The sequence below is a fragment of the Alligator mississippiensis genome, chromosome 8 (genome assembly GCF_030867095.1).
Source record: "Alligator mississippiensis isolate rAllMis1 chromosome 8, rAllMis1, whole genome shotgun sequence".
Classification (NCBI taxonomy): Eukaryota; Metazoa; Chordata; order Crocodylia; family Alligatoridae; genus Alligator; species Alligator mississippiensis.
Genome location: NC_081831.1, coordinates 73768955 through 73785516, shown reverse-complemented (window position 1 = coordinate 73785516; position 16562 = coordinate 73768955). Strand labels below are relative to the sequence as shown.

Here is a 16562-nt window from a genome sequence, read left to right as displayed (position 1 = left end):
TGAGCAATGCATAGTTAACTTACGGACTTCACTGTGACAGGAAGTGGGGGAGGCAGAGAGCATAGTCAGGCTCAAAAAGAACTGGAGAGATTCTGGCTATTGAACAGGAACAGTTGCAGATGTTTCCTTTGCATCTCTAAACCAATAATGGTGCATGCCAGGGAGGGTACTGAATAAGGGATGGATCCCTGATATCTGACTCACTGCTCTCCCTCTATGGCATCCACTTCTGCCACCACTGGAGACCATACTTGTCTAGAAGAACCACTGGTCTGACCAGTATGCCCAGTATGGCAATTCTTATGTTCTTATTGTCTCTCACATTTTTAGACTTCCCAGATGAGTTGTATGGCCAATAAGGCTGGACTTTGAATGTGTGTTGTTCAACTAGGTCTCACAGAAGTACTAGCAGATGTAAAAAAAAAAAAAAATACCCAGCTTTCTGCCAAACGAGCTCTGGAAGAGTAAGTCATTTCTATCAAAAACCGTGTTTATCATACTGCAATTTTTGGTTAATACAATGGGAGAGAGCTCAATATAACAGGATAGCAAAGAAGTAGGAGATAATTTTTTAGTGATGGTCAAAATATTTTGAAATATCACAGTTGTAAAATATGTTCAGGGTCCAAAACGTTGACAAAATAGACCTGTTCCACTCATTTGTGCGTGAACAGAACAACATTCCTGCAACATTCTTCCAGAAACTTTGAGAAAAATAGCGATGTACAAACACAATTAAAATAAAATCTATTTTATATATAGAATATATAAACCATGATGGGGCTGGACCCCACAATCTTCCGAGGTCCCTTCCGGCCTTATAATCTATGAATCTATGATCAAAATGGCTGCAGCATAGTGCTGTGAATGCAGGAGATAACTAGCACTTTAAAAAAAGGCCTTTTTATAACTTCACCCTTTCTCTTTTGTTTCCAGATGAGGTCAACACTGAGATTAAAATATAACAGGAATTGTATAGACTAAATTCTAGAATACACTTTTTTCTGGTTCATTTATGAAATGTATGCCAAAAGTTAGATGAATACCTGAGCTGACATTTTGCTGGGTTTTTTCCCCCCCTGGCTATGGCCAAATAGAAAGTTTATTCAACACAGAGTAGCATTTCCCTTGCTATCGCAAATCCATGGTAAAATGCATCTATTGACAATTGGATGCGTGCATTTAGTAAATGGCTTGTTTCCACGGTTTGCTGGCCCCACTTGATCCCGTGGCTACAGCTAGATTTCCAAAGACGACTACTGACTTCAGAAAGAGCTAAGTCTGATTTCACTGGGTACATCTACACATGCATTAATGCACTGTTGTTACTGCACATTAAGTTTAGTACTTCTAACAGAAGGTAACAACTAAATGTGCAGTAGCGTCGGTGCATGGTCTTTTTGTGACGCTTAATGTGCAGTAGATTAAATGTATGGCTTGTGCTGTGACATGCTAATGTGCAGTAGTCTACTGCACATTTAGCATCTCATGTCGTTGTGCCCACTGATCATTCTTTACTCCCTTAATATAGGAAACCTCTGGGAGGCTGGGCATTTGTTTTTTCGACAGTTGTACTTTGACAGCATTCTTCTGTCTTCACAAATAGCTATGAAGATATACAGGCCTGGCATCATTTGTTTCATTGGACTGATTTCATATCACTGCTTGTTTTCTGTTATTAAAGTGTGTCATTTCCACAGCTGAGCAAACCAATGTTATTTAGTTGTTTATTAGCAGAGATTTGCACCTTGAGATCATCTGCAGATCTCTTTGTCTAACATTCAGACTTGGATAACATCAAAGCCCGCACTCAGTTCGATACTGAAGCAAGGTACGCTACTTGGCAGTGTTCTGGCTTTCACACGCAGAGTCCTCCCTAAAGCCTGTACTCCGATATTCTGGGATGTCTTTTGCTATGAATGACCCTCCGTCCTTACAGCTTCACATCAAAATTGACCTTGCTGGGCCCCGAACATTTGGGACCTGATCCAGCAAAATATTTCATGATGTGTTTCAATATCATCTCGCACAGGCTGCAGAACTGAATTTGCAGCTGGGAATTTTATGAGAGAGCGGGGGAGCTGGAAGTTATGGGGTAATACAGTCTATACAACGTGTACTGCATCTATAGATCAGGAAGATGAAGGAGCCAACAGTAACAAGACAAAATGAGGCAATCCCAAACAAAGAACAGAATCAAAATCTTTTTGGATTGGAAAACCCGAGTTAACTCAGCATAAGAAAACAAATTAAAACTAACTAGCTAGAGAGCCTTAAAACCAGTGAAAGGCAATGGCTGTTACAATGTTTGCCTCTTGGCCAAATGAATCTAAAATCCTGTGGCTGGGATTAAACTGCAAAAGAGAAAAGTTTGTAAACCTCACTCAGTTTTATCAGATTTTGTCTAAAATCAGACTGAGAGGTTTTACAGCTCTTAGGTCATGAGTTTTGTTTATCCCTGACTTGAAAGGCAAGGAAGTGAAATCTCAAGAGGCTCTAGATTGGTTATACAGATTGTAGGTGGTTTTGTGGAATGTGGGCCATGCAGGCTTGAAGAAGGTATCTCATTATTTTCCTCACGGTGGTCAAATCCATCTGGAACTAGAGTGGAAGAAGGAGAAGCAAAGCCAATAAGGCTTCACTGGGGGCATCTACACATGTGGCTTTACTGATGAGTTGACTAATTAGCTCTGCAGTAAAGCATCACCATCTATATGTGCAGCGCTATTAGGCTGGAGTAAGGGAATAGCTCTGCCATAGGATAGTCCTGCCCGACACACGTACTATCCTATGGAAGTTATTCAGTGCGCCACAATACGTGTAGATGGAGACTGGGGCTGGCTGGGGCATGAGGGTGCTGCAGTGTGAGGGCTGCCTGCCAGTTAGCCCTACACTGCAGCACCCCTGTGTCCCAGCCAACCCCTCTGCAGCAGGTTGAGCCCAGGGGGAGCAGCTGTAGGCTGGCAGGCTGACCCTCCAGGCCCCTTGCCAGCTGGGGCCGTGCTGCTTCGGCTCAACATGCTGTGGTCCCGAGCGCATATGAAAGCACTGAGCCCAGAACCAATAAACTCCGACACAAAACACACCAGACTTTGTTCAGCTGTGCTAACTCCACCTGTAGATGCACCTACTGTGATATACATGGGAAGACACCCAGATTTGGTTAAGGTTTATCCTAGATGAGTCAGTTCTCTTTCTCTGAGCTACCAAAGCATTATAAATGACACGCAAAATAGCAGAAGAAAAGAGTGAGAGGGGATTTGACAGCAGCCTTTAACTTCCTGATGGGTAGTTGCGAAGAGGATGGAGCTGGACTGTTCTCAGCAGTGACAGATGACAGCACAAGGAGCAGTGGACTCAAGTTGTAGCAAGGTAGGTGTAGGTAGGAATAACTTTCTCACTAGGAAGTTGGTGAAGCACTGGAACAGATTACCTAGAGAGGTGGTGGGATCTCCATCCTTGGAGGTTTTTAAGTCCCAGCTCAACAAAGCCCTGGCTGGGATGATCTAGTTGGGGATGGTTCTGCTTTGAGCAGGAGGGATGGCCTAGATGACCTCTGAGGTGCCTTCCAACCCTCATTTTCTATGCTTCTGTGACACTGTACCCAAAGATGGTGCGTTGTGGGCAGGAACATACCTCTTTGCTGGTGCTGCTTGGGGGAGGGTGCACTGCTGCACTTGAACCCTTTGGAGGTGCTTTGTTCTTTTGCTTGTGGTCATGTTGGAGAGACAGCAGCTGTGTCTGGTCTTTTGGCAGTGTCCGCTGAATCTTCTTATTGTGCTGTGCTTCTTCCACCTTTTTCTGAAAACGAGACGATGCCAATAGTGTTAAGAGTATTTCCTGGAAGAGTAATCAGGTGAGGCAGATTTCAGTTGGGTGCCTAACCCTCCTTGTCCCCCTTTTATAATGGACTTAGAAGAAAGGACCCGAGTCCTGACCTCTCAGCAGTCTCATTTAACTTCCTGCAATTGGATTTAAAAATAGCACAAGCCAAAACAAAAGAGAAACCAGCAAACAAACCCAAAAATTCCCTCTGCCCGCTCCAAACTGGTCTTAATAGTTCATTTTTTAAATGGCGCCAGCCTTTTACAGAAGCCAAAGGGCTTTTTTGAACCTCATCATGTAGAAACTTTCTATGCTGCCATTTGAACATAAACCGATTCACCTATTAAAACATGAAAACTTTCTGGCCAAAATGCTAGGTTTGGCTTCAGTCACAAGACACAGGCACTGAAAAATCCCTCCACATTACTTTCATGTACAGGGGTGAGACTGACCATAGCCCGAAGGAAAGCAAAAAGTTTGCAGATCTAAATTAAAGTGGGGTAAGATAAATGCAAAGTAAGACAAATATGTTTAAAATCAAACTGAAGTCTAGGGTTACTTCAATTTGAATTGTATGCTATGCAATATATGGCTTTTTGAGAATAGACATATAAGAACTAATACTGTAGAAGGAGCAGGGAGGACCTGGACTTACTTTTCCAATACAGGCAATTAAATGAAACATGAGAAAGACCAATGAACCAAGTTCCTCTCGTTGTTTTTCAGAGATCAGATGGGATTTCATTCCATTCCCACCACGGGATTGCTCTAAGTAATTGTCACACTCTGCTTTCAAAGAACAAAACATGCTAGATCTTAAACTCTCTCTAGCAGAGTCCTAACTATTTTCTATATTTAGCTTTTGAAATTTCTAACTTCACTGGGAAATACATGCCAATCCAAGTCCATTAGAAAGCTTCCATTGTACAGATTCCCTTTCCACAGAGGAGGGCACCGTTCTAACATGCATCACGCTCTTTAGCTTCTGGTAACAGGAAAGATATAATGGGGTCAATGCAGAAGAGCGCCGTGCTCCAGGGAACCCAGGCCAATGCAACCATAATTAAGAACGATCCCTAGACACTTCCCCTACACAGGATGTAAGGAGGGATCTGCAACAGAAGATGGTAGTTTTGCAGATGAATTCAGTGAGAAGCAGCACAGAAATAAGTGCAGCACTTGTGGAAGGAGAGGAAAAATGGGGTGGATGTACCCTTGCTGAAGGGTACAACTCAAAGAGAGACAAGCAAAAAGGGAGAGGGGTTTGGTGTGGTCCTTGACCTATGGGAATGAGGCTCTATTAGAAAACATGAAAAGGATCCAGCCACCTAAACAGGGAGCCACAAGCTGTATCAACAAGTTCATGAGTTGTACCTGCTTCCTTTCTGGTCTCCTCTGCCCATCTACCATGCACCGCTCATCTTCTACAAGTCTCTTCTCCTCTTTACATGTCTCATCTCTCCTCTGAACTGCCTTAATCTCTGGCCATCTCTGCTCACACTCCTGCTGCCTTCGGAGCTCTTGTTCTCTCTGATGCTGGATAAGAGCCAGGAAACAACACTGCTCTTACTTCATTTCTTTAGTCATAGATCATTAGTCCAAGGTGCAATGAGCTACAATTATGAGAAACATGCAACCAAAAGACCCCTTCTAGATCTACAATCAGTTGGGAGACATTTGTTTTGACCTAGCAGAAGAGCTGAGGGGTGTAGTGGCCATAAAAATAATCATAAAACTCCTGGAGTAAAATCTGGACCCCCAAAGTCAGCAAATTCTGCTATTGATATGGGGGGGGGGGGGGGGATGGTGTAAGGATTTCAACCTGAGGTCTGGGGTACAAGTCCCAGTGATAAAGGTCTCATTTCAGCTCCTGCCATTTGGATAGGGAAAGGTTTTCTGGATTCCCTCCATTTCATAGCAACTTTAACAACCTCAGTGGTGGGTTGCTCTGCTGTCCTAACATTTCTTCAAAGGCTTATGAAGAGGCACAACTCCATCACTTAGTGATGTTCCAGGGGCAACCCCGCACCCTCAGAGAGCTTGAGCAGTGGTAAGTCTGTCACCACCCAAGACATGGATACTACTAGTGTGGGTGCAGGAGGGGAGATTCAGACTTGGACCATGCGCACTGGGATAGGAATAAACCTGTACAGCCTTTCTATTTTTCTGAGGTTCCACCAACAGCATGTATATACATGACACGGTTGTCATTTACTGCGGAGTTTACTTTGTAGTACATTTAAAGGGTGAAGTTACGCATACACTCAGACCATACTAAATCTTTGGGATGTTGAGCAATGTTAAAGTGAGACTGTGCTGTGAGCCGTTGCACATTAAGGATTCATTAAGGGTCGTTTCATGCCCGCGCAGCTCTGACTTGCCACTAGAGGCTGCTGAGCTAGGATACCTGGGCTCTATTCCTGCTCAAGGGAAGGGGGAGAGAGGCTGGGGGGGGGTGCATCTTGGGATGCTGGAAGACTAAAAATTGCTCATTTTATCTCCATGGAGCAGACTGAAGTTACCCTAACAGAAGTTAGGTAGTGTGGCCCAGAGTTAACCCTCGCTTGAAGTGGCACAGCTTTGAGATGCTCAGAGGACACTTAGCATGAGTTAATGAGCTTAAACATACAGATGTTTGTGTTTTAAGTGTTCTTACCAGGGTCTAAGTGCACCTTCACCCTTACTCCAGAGTAAGGAGCAGACATAAAACCAGTTTTCCCAAGTAAGCACTATTTCACTGCCTGGCTACTAAGTGGAAGCAGAGCCAATCTGCATTGAGCAAATAGCCACCCTGGAATAAAACAGGTAAGGGAAGTGGACGCATAACACTTTTTCCATATGGAAAAGTTACTATACAATTCTCAAGGGGGGAATTTCACCCTAGATTTAAATGATTTACTATGTTGTATGGCTATGAGCCAATCATTGCCCATTTCACTATAACCTTGTAGGTAGCCAATGTAGCACATGTGCATATCCAAATTAAAGCCAGTGGGAGGTAAGCATTTCTCTCCCAAAACCTGGGCAGGGAACTCCAAGAATATGAAAGCAACCCTTTAAAAAAAAAATCAACGTTCAGATATTGCTCCGGTTAAAGATTCCAGGCCAAGCTGTACTGAGACTCTAACAGGACTTCCTTTTTCTTTCAAAACTCTGTCCTTGAAATTAGCACATTTTGACTTGGCACTTTGAAGGACGGGCATTAATAATACAAGCCTGTGCCTACATCCTCCAGTCTCTTCCTCTGCTCTTTTTGTTGTTCAATCCGCTTCTGTCGCTCTGTCAGCAGCTGCTTTTTATATTTCTCCTGGTCCTTCAGCTGCTGCTGCTGGAGCTGTGGCTGGTGGTGAGGGTCAGAACGGCTCTTGTTCTCCTGCTGCAGCCTCAGAAATTCTCGACGGAGGGTGGACTCACCAGGGAGGTTAACTATGGAGCTGAAATACAAGGAGAGCTTCTATCTGACTAGTAGTAGCATTCTGGCGATAGAGCAAGTACAAGGCATCCAGGGGAAATTACTCTGCTAGCAGATTAAAATGTTCCTCTAAATCTCTACAGGATCTGTTGGTTATACAGCTACATTTATTGCACTACACATACCTGACTGAACCTGATTATCTTGTATTTTCATTGGAAACTGTCCCTCCCCAAGGCTGGGATATTAAGAAAATAACATTATTGACTGAGCATTTATATTCAATAGCTATGTGACAATTCCTGCATTTGTGCTGGAGGTTGGACTAGAAGATCCTTAGGTCCCTTCAGTCCCTAAGATTCAATTGCTAACCCTGGTGGATGACACTGGAAGTTTTAGCACACAGTAAGAAAACCACCTGGCTGCGGAGACTGGCCTTCTGTGAAGACAGGCCAGCTAGCCAAATGTAACATGCTGCTAATAAAATTAACCTTGGTTCTCCTTCATCTTCATTCAGCTCATCATCCTCTTCTTCACTCCCACTGTAATCATAGTCTGTTTCTTCTAAAAAAGTAAAAAAAGAGGAAAAAAATGTAAACCCAGAACTGGAAAATGTTACTGCTTGATATTAACCTAAGCAATCTCTTGCTAACAAATGGCAGCAAGGGAAAAATGGCTATAAGGCCTGCCACTAGGGTCAATGAGAGTCTCTCTCAGGTTTGGGCTTGATGACCTCGCTGCATCAGATATGTAAAGGTTTAAAAATGGGAAAAAGAAAAACAGGAAGATATCATCAACTCGTCTTTAAAAGATGCCCTGAAGAACTGTGTGGTCTTTGGATATGAGGGCTTAGATAAGATATGGTTGGATCCTACCAGGTAAGAGTTAATCCCCTTGGGCTCAGGTCCTCCAGTTGATCAGTTGATAACTCCAGGTATCAGTTGATAACTCCCATTGCTTTCACTGGGGGTGAGCCGTGGGAGTTAGGTGCTTAAGCAGGAGCTAAGCTCCTAACTCCCTTTGAGAATTTACGCCTTGACATTCAGATTTTCAAAAGAGCCCAGAGGCAAGTTTTTAATCACTTGGCAGATACAACCAGGCCCAGATATTCGCAATGATCAGCTTCTACTAACACAGCTCTTTGGAGAATTAAGTTATTTAATGAGTTTCCTCCACAGGAGCCTATTTCTCTACTGATTCTGCCCCCAGCAACAAAAGTTGAATCCCTCTGCAAATTCCAGCCATATGCTCTACCCTTGCAATGAGCAACAGTAAAACACACTCCTGAGAGAGATTGTCGGCTGGTGCCACAGGGTGTCTTTACACACACTCCGGGGTTCAGGCTGGGGGTGCTTTAATTAGAGCAGCCCTCAGGAGCTGCTCTAATTAAATGCCCACAGTGTCTTGTGTAATCAGAGCAGGCATCGGGCATGTATATAGGTGCCCATAAAGAACGGGTCCATGCACCCAGCTGAGGATCTGACCCTGTGGTGAAATCCCGGCACCAGTGAAAGCCTCTTTCAAAACCTGGCAAAACTCTCAGTGCTTTAGCTGGGCTGGTGCTTCATTGCCTTCACTGGGACTTGGTACAGCTTAAAGAGCCTAGGGTGTAGTGTTCTCAGCCTTACCCCTGTCCCCTTTCTTTTTCCTGGTCCTGTCCAGATGGTCTTTCAGCATGATGCGCACTTGCCGCTCATTTTGCATATCTCGAATAAATGAATGTTTGAGCAAGGTTTCAGTGGAGGGACGATGCACGTAATTTTTCACGAGGCAGCTTTCAACAAAATTAAGAAACTTTTTTGACCTAAAAAAAATCAAGGCAAACATGAAATACAATCCTCTTAAACTCACAGAGGCACAGATCCTCTGCAGGATCCCAAAGCACTGAGAACAGGTTCCTTTGATACAACATAGAGCAGGTGTTTCAACAGTGCCTCATGTTCCAGCACTACCCAAAAATTTAAGATAGGAGCCATGGAAGTATTGTAGGTCAAATTATTCTTTTGTTAGAAGAAGTCCAGATACTGAATGCAAATGTGAGCAGAATTTGACCCTCTGTGTCTAAATGAAACAGCCAGGTAGAATTTAGGGAAGCAGTAATTGCTTAATTTAGACCGTGGCCAGAACAACAGGACTAACTTTGTTGCTCTTCCCAAGAGTGATAGGGTCTTCAATGGCCAGAATCAACTCACTAGCATCATACTAGGGGATGTGTTGAATAATGGTGTATCTGGACAGGCAGTCCTGTACTGATCCACCAACCCTCATTTCTGCAGCACCACAGCATCTCTTAAGACATCTCCTGACCAAATCATGATCAAAACAACTGCAGAGGCCCTTTCACATCTGAATTTCAGCCACCAGTGTAAGCCCTGAGTCTAGGCACAGTTTAGAGCAGAGCGGACTGATTTACACTGGTGCAGAGCAGCTGCCTTTCAAACTAGAGTACATCTGCCCTCATGCAGATCATGCTTCTCAAGCGACACCTGCCCCAGGAAGGATTACGAGACTGAAAAAGATTGCAGCCTCTGGACTGCAGGCATCAAACCCCTGGCAACCCCAAACTGTAGCAAAACAGTGTCTTTACCATTTCCTGGATTTCAGTTTTGGGGGTGGGTTGCGTGGGATGAGAAAGAGGGCTCTCATGGGATGCATGTCACACAAAGCTGCAAAGGAAAAGACAAGCTATTAATGAGCATGCCCCAGCCCTGCCAACCTTTTTTGACCACTCTGGCACAGCTCAGGTGATACAAAGACATGGCACAGCTCATGCTGATCTGAGAGCTACAGATGCAGCCCTTTATAATTCCTCCTGTTCTGGAATAGCATTCATAGGGGCTCTGTGTTATTCAGTGGGTTTCACCATCCAGAGCAGGGAAAACCCTTGCAGCACAGGAGGTCTTTGAGTGGGTGACACAGTGAATTAATGTAGCTGGACCTAGGAAAACATCTCTGTTGTTAAGATCAATGCAACTTTTTCAGCGTTTCAGGGCTCCAGAAGAGGGGCATTCAATAACAAGGCCTTGATGCTTGAGTGGACTATAAAGATGCTCACATACTCAGTGTCTGAAAGGGCATACGCACCTCAGTGTGAATGTCAGTCTGGATCATAGTACATACCTATTTTAGACTGCCTGGTTTAGCTATACACTAGATGCTAACTGACCTCCTAGCTCTATGGCACATGCAGTAAGAGAAACAGCATGAAAAGGAGAAGTTAGCATGAAGCAGAGAGCTGACAAACTGCTCCAGAGCTGAACGCACAACTAAGAACAAGATTCAGCTCTGTTGCATTTGAGGAGTTTCGTGCAAACTTAGTTGGCCAATCTGTGCTTTCCAAACAGATCACGTGACTGTTTGGTAAGCTGGTTTCTCTCTAAACCCACTTGTTTCCTCTTGGTTTGGTTGTTGTAGAAAGCTGATGCTATAACGAACACCATGAAAAGTAAATGTCATCCCGTCCCATACATCATTCGATCACCCCATACATTTCATGCAGCGTAGCTGTATGAAAATAAAGGGGTTTCCCCCTTCAGGGGTATTGCAGACTGGACAGCACAGATGGGATGTGCAATGTCTGTCCAACATGTAGCACAGTGGGGCATTGTCCCAGAGACCACCACAACACAAATAGCAAACACGACACGATACAGTGCAGCATCCATGCAATATTTGCCTACAAAATAGTCAGTGTAGCACACTTGAGACACACAGCTGAACTGAGGACTCAGACTGTAAAGCTATAATATTCCTTTTGTAAGGGAAATCCTCTCAGTCTCCTGTCTCAAAACTAAGTTCTAGCTAGACCGAAGCACAGTTTGGGAAAATGCTTTTAAAATCAGCTCGGCTTCACCTCCACGAACATCTGAGTGCTGAAAACTGATTTGGAAGGAAGACAGTCTGACCTGCACGCTAAATGGCTTACAAACACAGCCACACGCTCTCTAGTGCCGGCAGATCGGATCACCACTCGTGTGCTCAGCAATAACCAAATGCCCCGCTGCGTCTTCACATCGCCATGCTGCTTAGCATTCTCTGTGTTTTGTGCTGCTAAGCAAAACCCATCCCATTACCCCTGTGCAACCACCTACAACAAGAGTTCCTACAGAGAACTGGCAAATGACCATTTCTGCATTTTGATCTGCATCTAAAGCTAGGTTAAATCACAAGGAGCATCTGCTTTTGATATGAAAGCAAATGCAAATGCAACTAGGCAGCCTCCTGGGGTAGGAGAACATCTGGAGGAGCCATCAAGGAGGAGTGATGGAGGCACAGTAGAATCGGGACTAAAGTGTGGCTGGAAGGATTTCCTCCAGGAGCTTTTGCTGTCCTGAGTGGGCGTCGCTTTACTATTTCTCTACGATTCCACGGAGCGTAAATGCATGCTTTCACCTTCAGACTCAGGGGAGGGCAATGAACCTGACTTCAGACTAAAAGTATATTCCTCCATTACAGAACTTATGTGAACATCAGGAGGAATCCTCTGTTAGGAATAGTAGCAAGAGGATCTCTGCTACCAACGGGCTGCAGCACCCTTCCCCATTGCCAAGTGTTCTCCTGGCAGGTGTTTCTGCAGAAACTTCAATTGCTCTTCCCCCTGTCTATACAGAGTGCCCATGAAGTGAGACACATCTCAGCTCTGGGGAGAATGCTGTTTCCCTGGAGAACGCAGGCATGGAGTGAAAATACAAACAGACAGGATTAAATGGTGCAGGGTGAGCGATGGGGGATAGGCATGAAAAGTCGGGCAACCAATGGTTTGAACCGAGGCAGCCAGAACTACGTTTCATTAGATGAGGATGAGCTATCTTAAAAGGCCGGGACACGTGCATGCAGTTTGGACTGACTCTTTAACAAAGAATTTGAGTCACTTACGGGGAGCTCCTTCAGCCATCTCTATAGCCGTGATTCCCAGAGACCAAAGGTCGCTCTGCATGAAAGGAAACAGTGAATAATACAACTTTAAGCATTTGAAGTGAAAAAAGGCTTCCCTCAATTGCCATGGAACGGCCATGTTTGTATGAGTGCTGTACAGTCGGCTCCCTCCCACTCCCTGCTGAGCCTTTAAGGAAATGTGCTAATAGTCAGGAACTTTTCATTTCCCATGGAATTATGAACAGCTAATTCATGCAGTCAGGCCTGGGACACAGACCTTTTGCCTTTAAAACTGAATTTCCAGCATACAGCAGGAATTGTTTAAAGACAGCCCAATTCTCTACTCGGTTACATGCAAGGTAGGAAGGTGAGATCCCACTTAGACCTGATACTGCTTTCATGTTAGTACAGGGGTGGGCAAAATGCAGCCCGGGGGCCGGATGCAGCCTACCAGGCCATTCTACCCGGCCCGCGGGGCCCCTAAAAAATTTAGAAAATTAATATTTATCTGCCCTGGGCTGCCTGTCACGTGGCCTTTGATGGCTTGCCAAAACTTAGTAAGCAGCCCTCTGCCCAAAATAATTGCCCACCCCTGTGTTAGTACTTGCTTCAGTGCTGCTGTTACTCCTTTCATACACTGATGCAGGAGAGGTGAAAGTCAAGAGCAAGAACACTCTTCCCCTGCAAAAAGTCATTTCCAGGCAGTGGGTTTGGGCAGGGAAAAGGAGAGCAGAGCTGTGTAATGCGATGTGCACCCAGCTACGTCAGACTGCAGCCTCTTCTACTGACTTTACAGATCATCTGAAACCCAACCAGATGCTCAGGTTGAGATCCTGATCATTCAGGTGTAAATCAGGAGTAAAAGCATTGATTTTAAGGGCATAAGCAGGTTTAGGCTTGCTTAGTTATATGCGCTGCTTTTCTCTTTCTTCTCTTCTCTTCCACCAGCAGATACATTTGTCCAAACTAATTTGCAGAAGGTCTCCATGATTCATCTCATAATCACCCTCAACATCTGACAGGGCTTTGTTTCACAGGATATGAGACAAAATACAAGCATAAGGGGAATCCTTGGAGACCTGAAGTAAGGGTAATGAATATGAACAACATCTTATGTCAGATCTGGCCTTACAGCTACAACTTCACAACATAATCATCATCAGTATCTCTTCGAGACCCACCCTGCAGTGATTCACAAAGGCTGGCGTACGGCTTCATGCTGTAGATCTCAGATTCCAGCGGGAGCTAAAAGGTTCAGCATCAGGTCCTGTGTTATTAAATGACTCCAAAAAAAAAGGCAGCTGCTCCGAGAAGGTGGTAAAGGAATGGATGCCCTGAAGTACAGTGGCAATGGTAAGAGAAACCAGCATGCTTGGAAGAACCTGGAGCTGATACTTTGAGGCTTGAGGACAAAATGTGTTACTGGGGTAGTAAGGGCTGTGTTTGTAGTGTTCAATATATATTTTTTTTAATTGTCACTGAACTGTGAGAAGTCATGGGCATAGCAGAACAGCTTCCTGCTTTTCACTCACCGTATCAGCAGCGTGTATAAATACTTGCCTCGTTTTGCTCATATGAATCATGACACTGAATCAGCACTTTGGAAAACCCTGCTGACCACTCTTGGACTACAGTTTGCAGTCTGGAGCCAGGCACGAAGAAGATGAACTGCATATGTTATTCCACGCAAGGAATGTGCACATATGAAGCGTATGCATTCAATATATAGATATATATATTAAGGAGATACCAGGAAACACACTGACTGGGGAAAGAGAAGGTGTGTGGAGAAAAGCCACAAACAAACAGGGGCTTTCAGGTAGTCCTTATATATTATGGAGAAAGGCAAATAATACATTTTGGGTCTGACTGTCATTTACAGTAAGATGCCCTAAAGGTCTTTTTCACACTGCCAGACCAGTGGACGAAGACTTCTGAGTAGAAAATGGAACCCGAAACCTGGGAAAGATTCCTGAAACCATATCGGGATTAGCAGGTGTGATTTGGGACATCTTGCTGGTACAAAGCTGCTGATGGATGCGATGGCCTTGTAACAGAACTTGGGAGAAGCAGGAAGCATTTTGGAGAGCATCCCACGTGGTCAGTGTGTTTACGGAAATGACACCAATGCTGCAAATCAACCCAAGGCTGACAAACAGGATCGCGTGCTTCTTTGGAGTAGAGTCAGCAAGTTATAATTGTAAGTGGGACAACCAGAAGAGTCCCTGATAGCTGCTCTTTGGTCTCCAAATTGCAGTGTGCATAAATGGTCTTTAAAGAATAAATACAAGCTCCATCTAAAGCTTTGGGGTCCCACAAAGAGGATGTTTGGTTCATGATGTTAGAGTCATACGAATAAGCTGAGACAGTATTTCACCAATGAAAAAAAATGCATATAATAAAGATGGGTGGGACCCATCTATTTACTCAGACTTTCTTGCTCTAGACTTTGATGGTGTGCAATGGCTTGCAGTCTCCTCTGGAAAGGGAAAGACACTTGTAGCTATTTGCTAATAAATTATGCACACTATATCAATTATCATCAAATAATTTAGCAGCAATGTAAAAAGTATAACAGAAAACAAATCTCTTGATGACAGAGGAAAGAAGTAGCACAGAGCAACGTTCATGAAAGATTGCTCCTTAGGCAAATGTTTTTGGGCACTTTCCCCCAGCAGTCTCCAGACGGCAAGCCTTGTTTTCAGAGAACAAGAGATACTTTTATGAATTTCAATCTCAAATGATTTGCATTTCATTTCATACGTTAACGATTCACAAAGAAAATAAACTCATAGCGAAACTCCTCTTTAAAACACCCACATATTAAACGGACAGCTGTGTACTGTTACATAGATATAGATAGATATATATACACACACACACACCATTGTGGTTTTAAGGGCAGGGAGGAGGGTTTGTTTTCAGTTGAAATACTTGAAAAGGCCGTCAGTGCTGAAAACCCGGTCACTTTGCTACCACGTGCAAAATTGTAGCGCTCACCCTGTAATCGTAAGTGGAGTCTGGGTTCTCCTCACAAGCTATGACCTCAGGAGCCATCCAGTAGGGTGTCCCAATGAAGGTATTTCGTCTTCCAATCGTCCTGTCCAGCTGAGCGCTTACCCCAAAATCCACTGCAAAAGTCAAGCACGAGTAATGCGCTTAATTCAAAGCACAAAATACTTGTTGAGTAGCTACTTCTGCTTGAAAAGCAAACCATGTTGCAATTTCAATTCTTAAATTGCCCAGCTTGAAATGAATTCTGGAGCAATGAAGCTGCCTTGCTACTGATCTGGAGACACAAACCGCGCTCTGGACTCATGCTGAAAGGCTCCTCACACGGACGTGGCTGTAAACTGGTAACCAGTCAGTCAGGCTGGAGTGTCAAAGATGACTGTGTGTGATGCTGGCCATGTTCATTCCTAAGGTTGCTACTATAGAAACTGATGTGCCTTATTCATGCTAGACCTATGGGCCACTAGACTCAGAAGAACCTTTGAGCAATGGAGTCTGCTCCAGAAATGATGAAGGATTAGCCACTTTCTGCTCCTTGCGGGATGAAAAATCCGTGCTAAATTTGGCAAAAAGACCGTGATAAAAAAGATTTAAAAAAAGGCACGAACTTCCCCATCTAGGATGTCACAGAAAAATCATTTAGACTTGAACTAAATACTAGGGCAGAAAAGGATAGTGATTTACAAATGGCATCTTAAAACAAACTATGAATAAGTGGGACTAAGGTCTTCTTGGGACGGCCAGAAGTTATTACAGAGCAAGAGGTCCAGCATATCACTGAAAAAAATTATTTTTTGTTGGACTTCTGTCTCAGAACAGGCTGGAGAAGTACACTTCTTTATTCAGTTGTGAAATGCTTTATAAAGAGCAAGCTGCGCTGTGTTCTTTGAGCTTAAAAGGGTGTCATCTGCTCATCATGGTGCTGCAGCTGTGTTGTAAATGTCTTTGTTCAGACCATAAATAGTCTTCACAATAGTCTATAATTATGTGTTTGCATCAAAAACACCCTTGAAAACTTATTAATTAGATCTGTTGGACAAATGACATACGTTAAATTAAGTGTGCTATTGACAGAATAGCTAAAGGAAACACTGGCTAGGGTATGATGGTAGGGTCTGATCCTACTATTACCAAAGAGCAGATTTCCATGCCTCCCTCCCACCGGTCCCTATTATTTGCATACAACCTCTGCTAATAGACTGTTTAATAGACCCTGCAGTATTATAACACACACATAAATTACTGTATCACTAAATTACCAAAATATATGGGTGGGGCTCGGCTCTTTGAAGCATTGTGTATTCTATAACACTGGATGCGAAAATTGAAAGTATTTCATAAATGATGATTATTTTGACATAGGATCACTGAAGCCTAAGCATTGCAGCAGCTTTGCTTTTAGACACGACTGAGCTAAGTTTCTTTGGAAATAGCTTTG

At 43.8% G+C, this 16562-nt stretch overlaps 1 protein-coding gene across 5 annotated transcripts in view; it reads right to left on the bottom strand.

Annotated features, from left to right (window-relative positions):
* The window catches only part of NRK (Nik related kinase), a 130828-nt gene that overhangs the window by 54274 nt on the left and 59992 nt on the right, over positions 1 to 16562 (bottom strand). For 4 of the 5 annotated variants that reach the window (XM_059732856.1, XM_059732857.1, XM_059732860.1 and 1 more), the window contains 8 exons: positions 15113 to 15243; positions 12113 to 12167; positions 9825 to 9903; positions 8866 to 9041; positions 7729 to 7801; positions 7052 to 7259; positions 5200 to 5361; positions 3637 to 3801 (listed from right to left, as the gene is read on the bottom strand). In XM_059732856.1, the coding sequence (XP_059588839.1) occupies positions 3637 to 3801; positions 5200 to 5361; positions 7052 to 7259; positions 7729 to 7801; positions 8866 to 9041; positions 9825 to 9903; positions 12113 to 12167; positions 15113 to 15243 (1049 nt within the window). The remainder of the gene's footprint in view (positions 1 to 3636; positions 3802 to 5199; positions 5362 to 7051; positions 7260 to 7728; positions 7802 to 8865; positions 9042 to 9824; positions 9904 to 12112; positions 12168 to 15112; positions 15244 to 16562) is intronic. The other variant, XM_059732859.1, reaches the window with a different exon arrangement.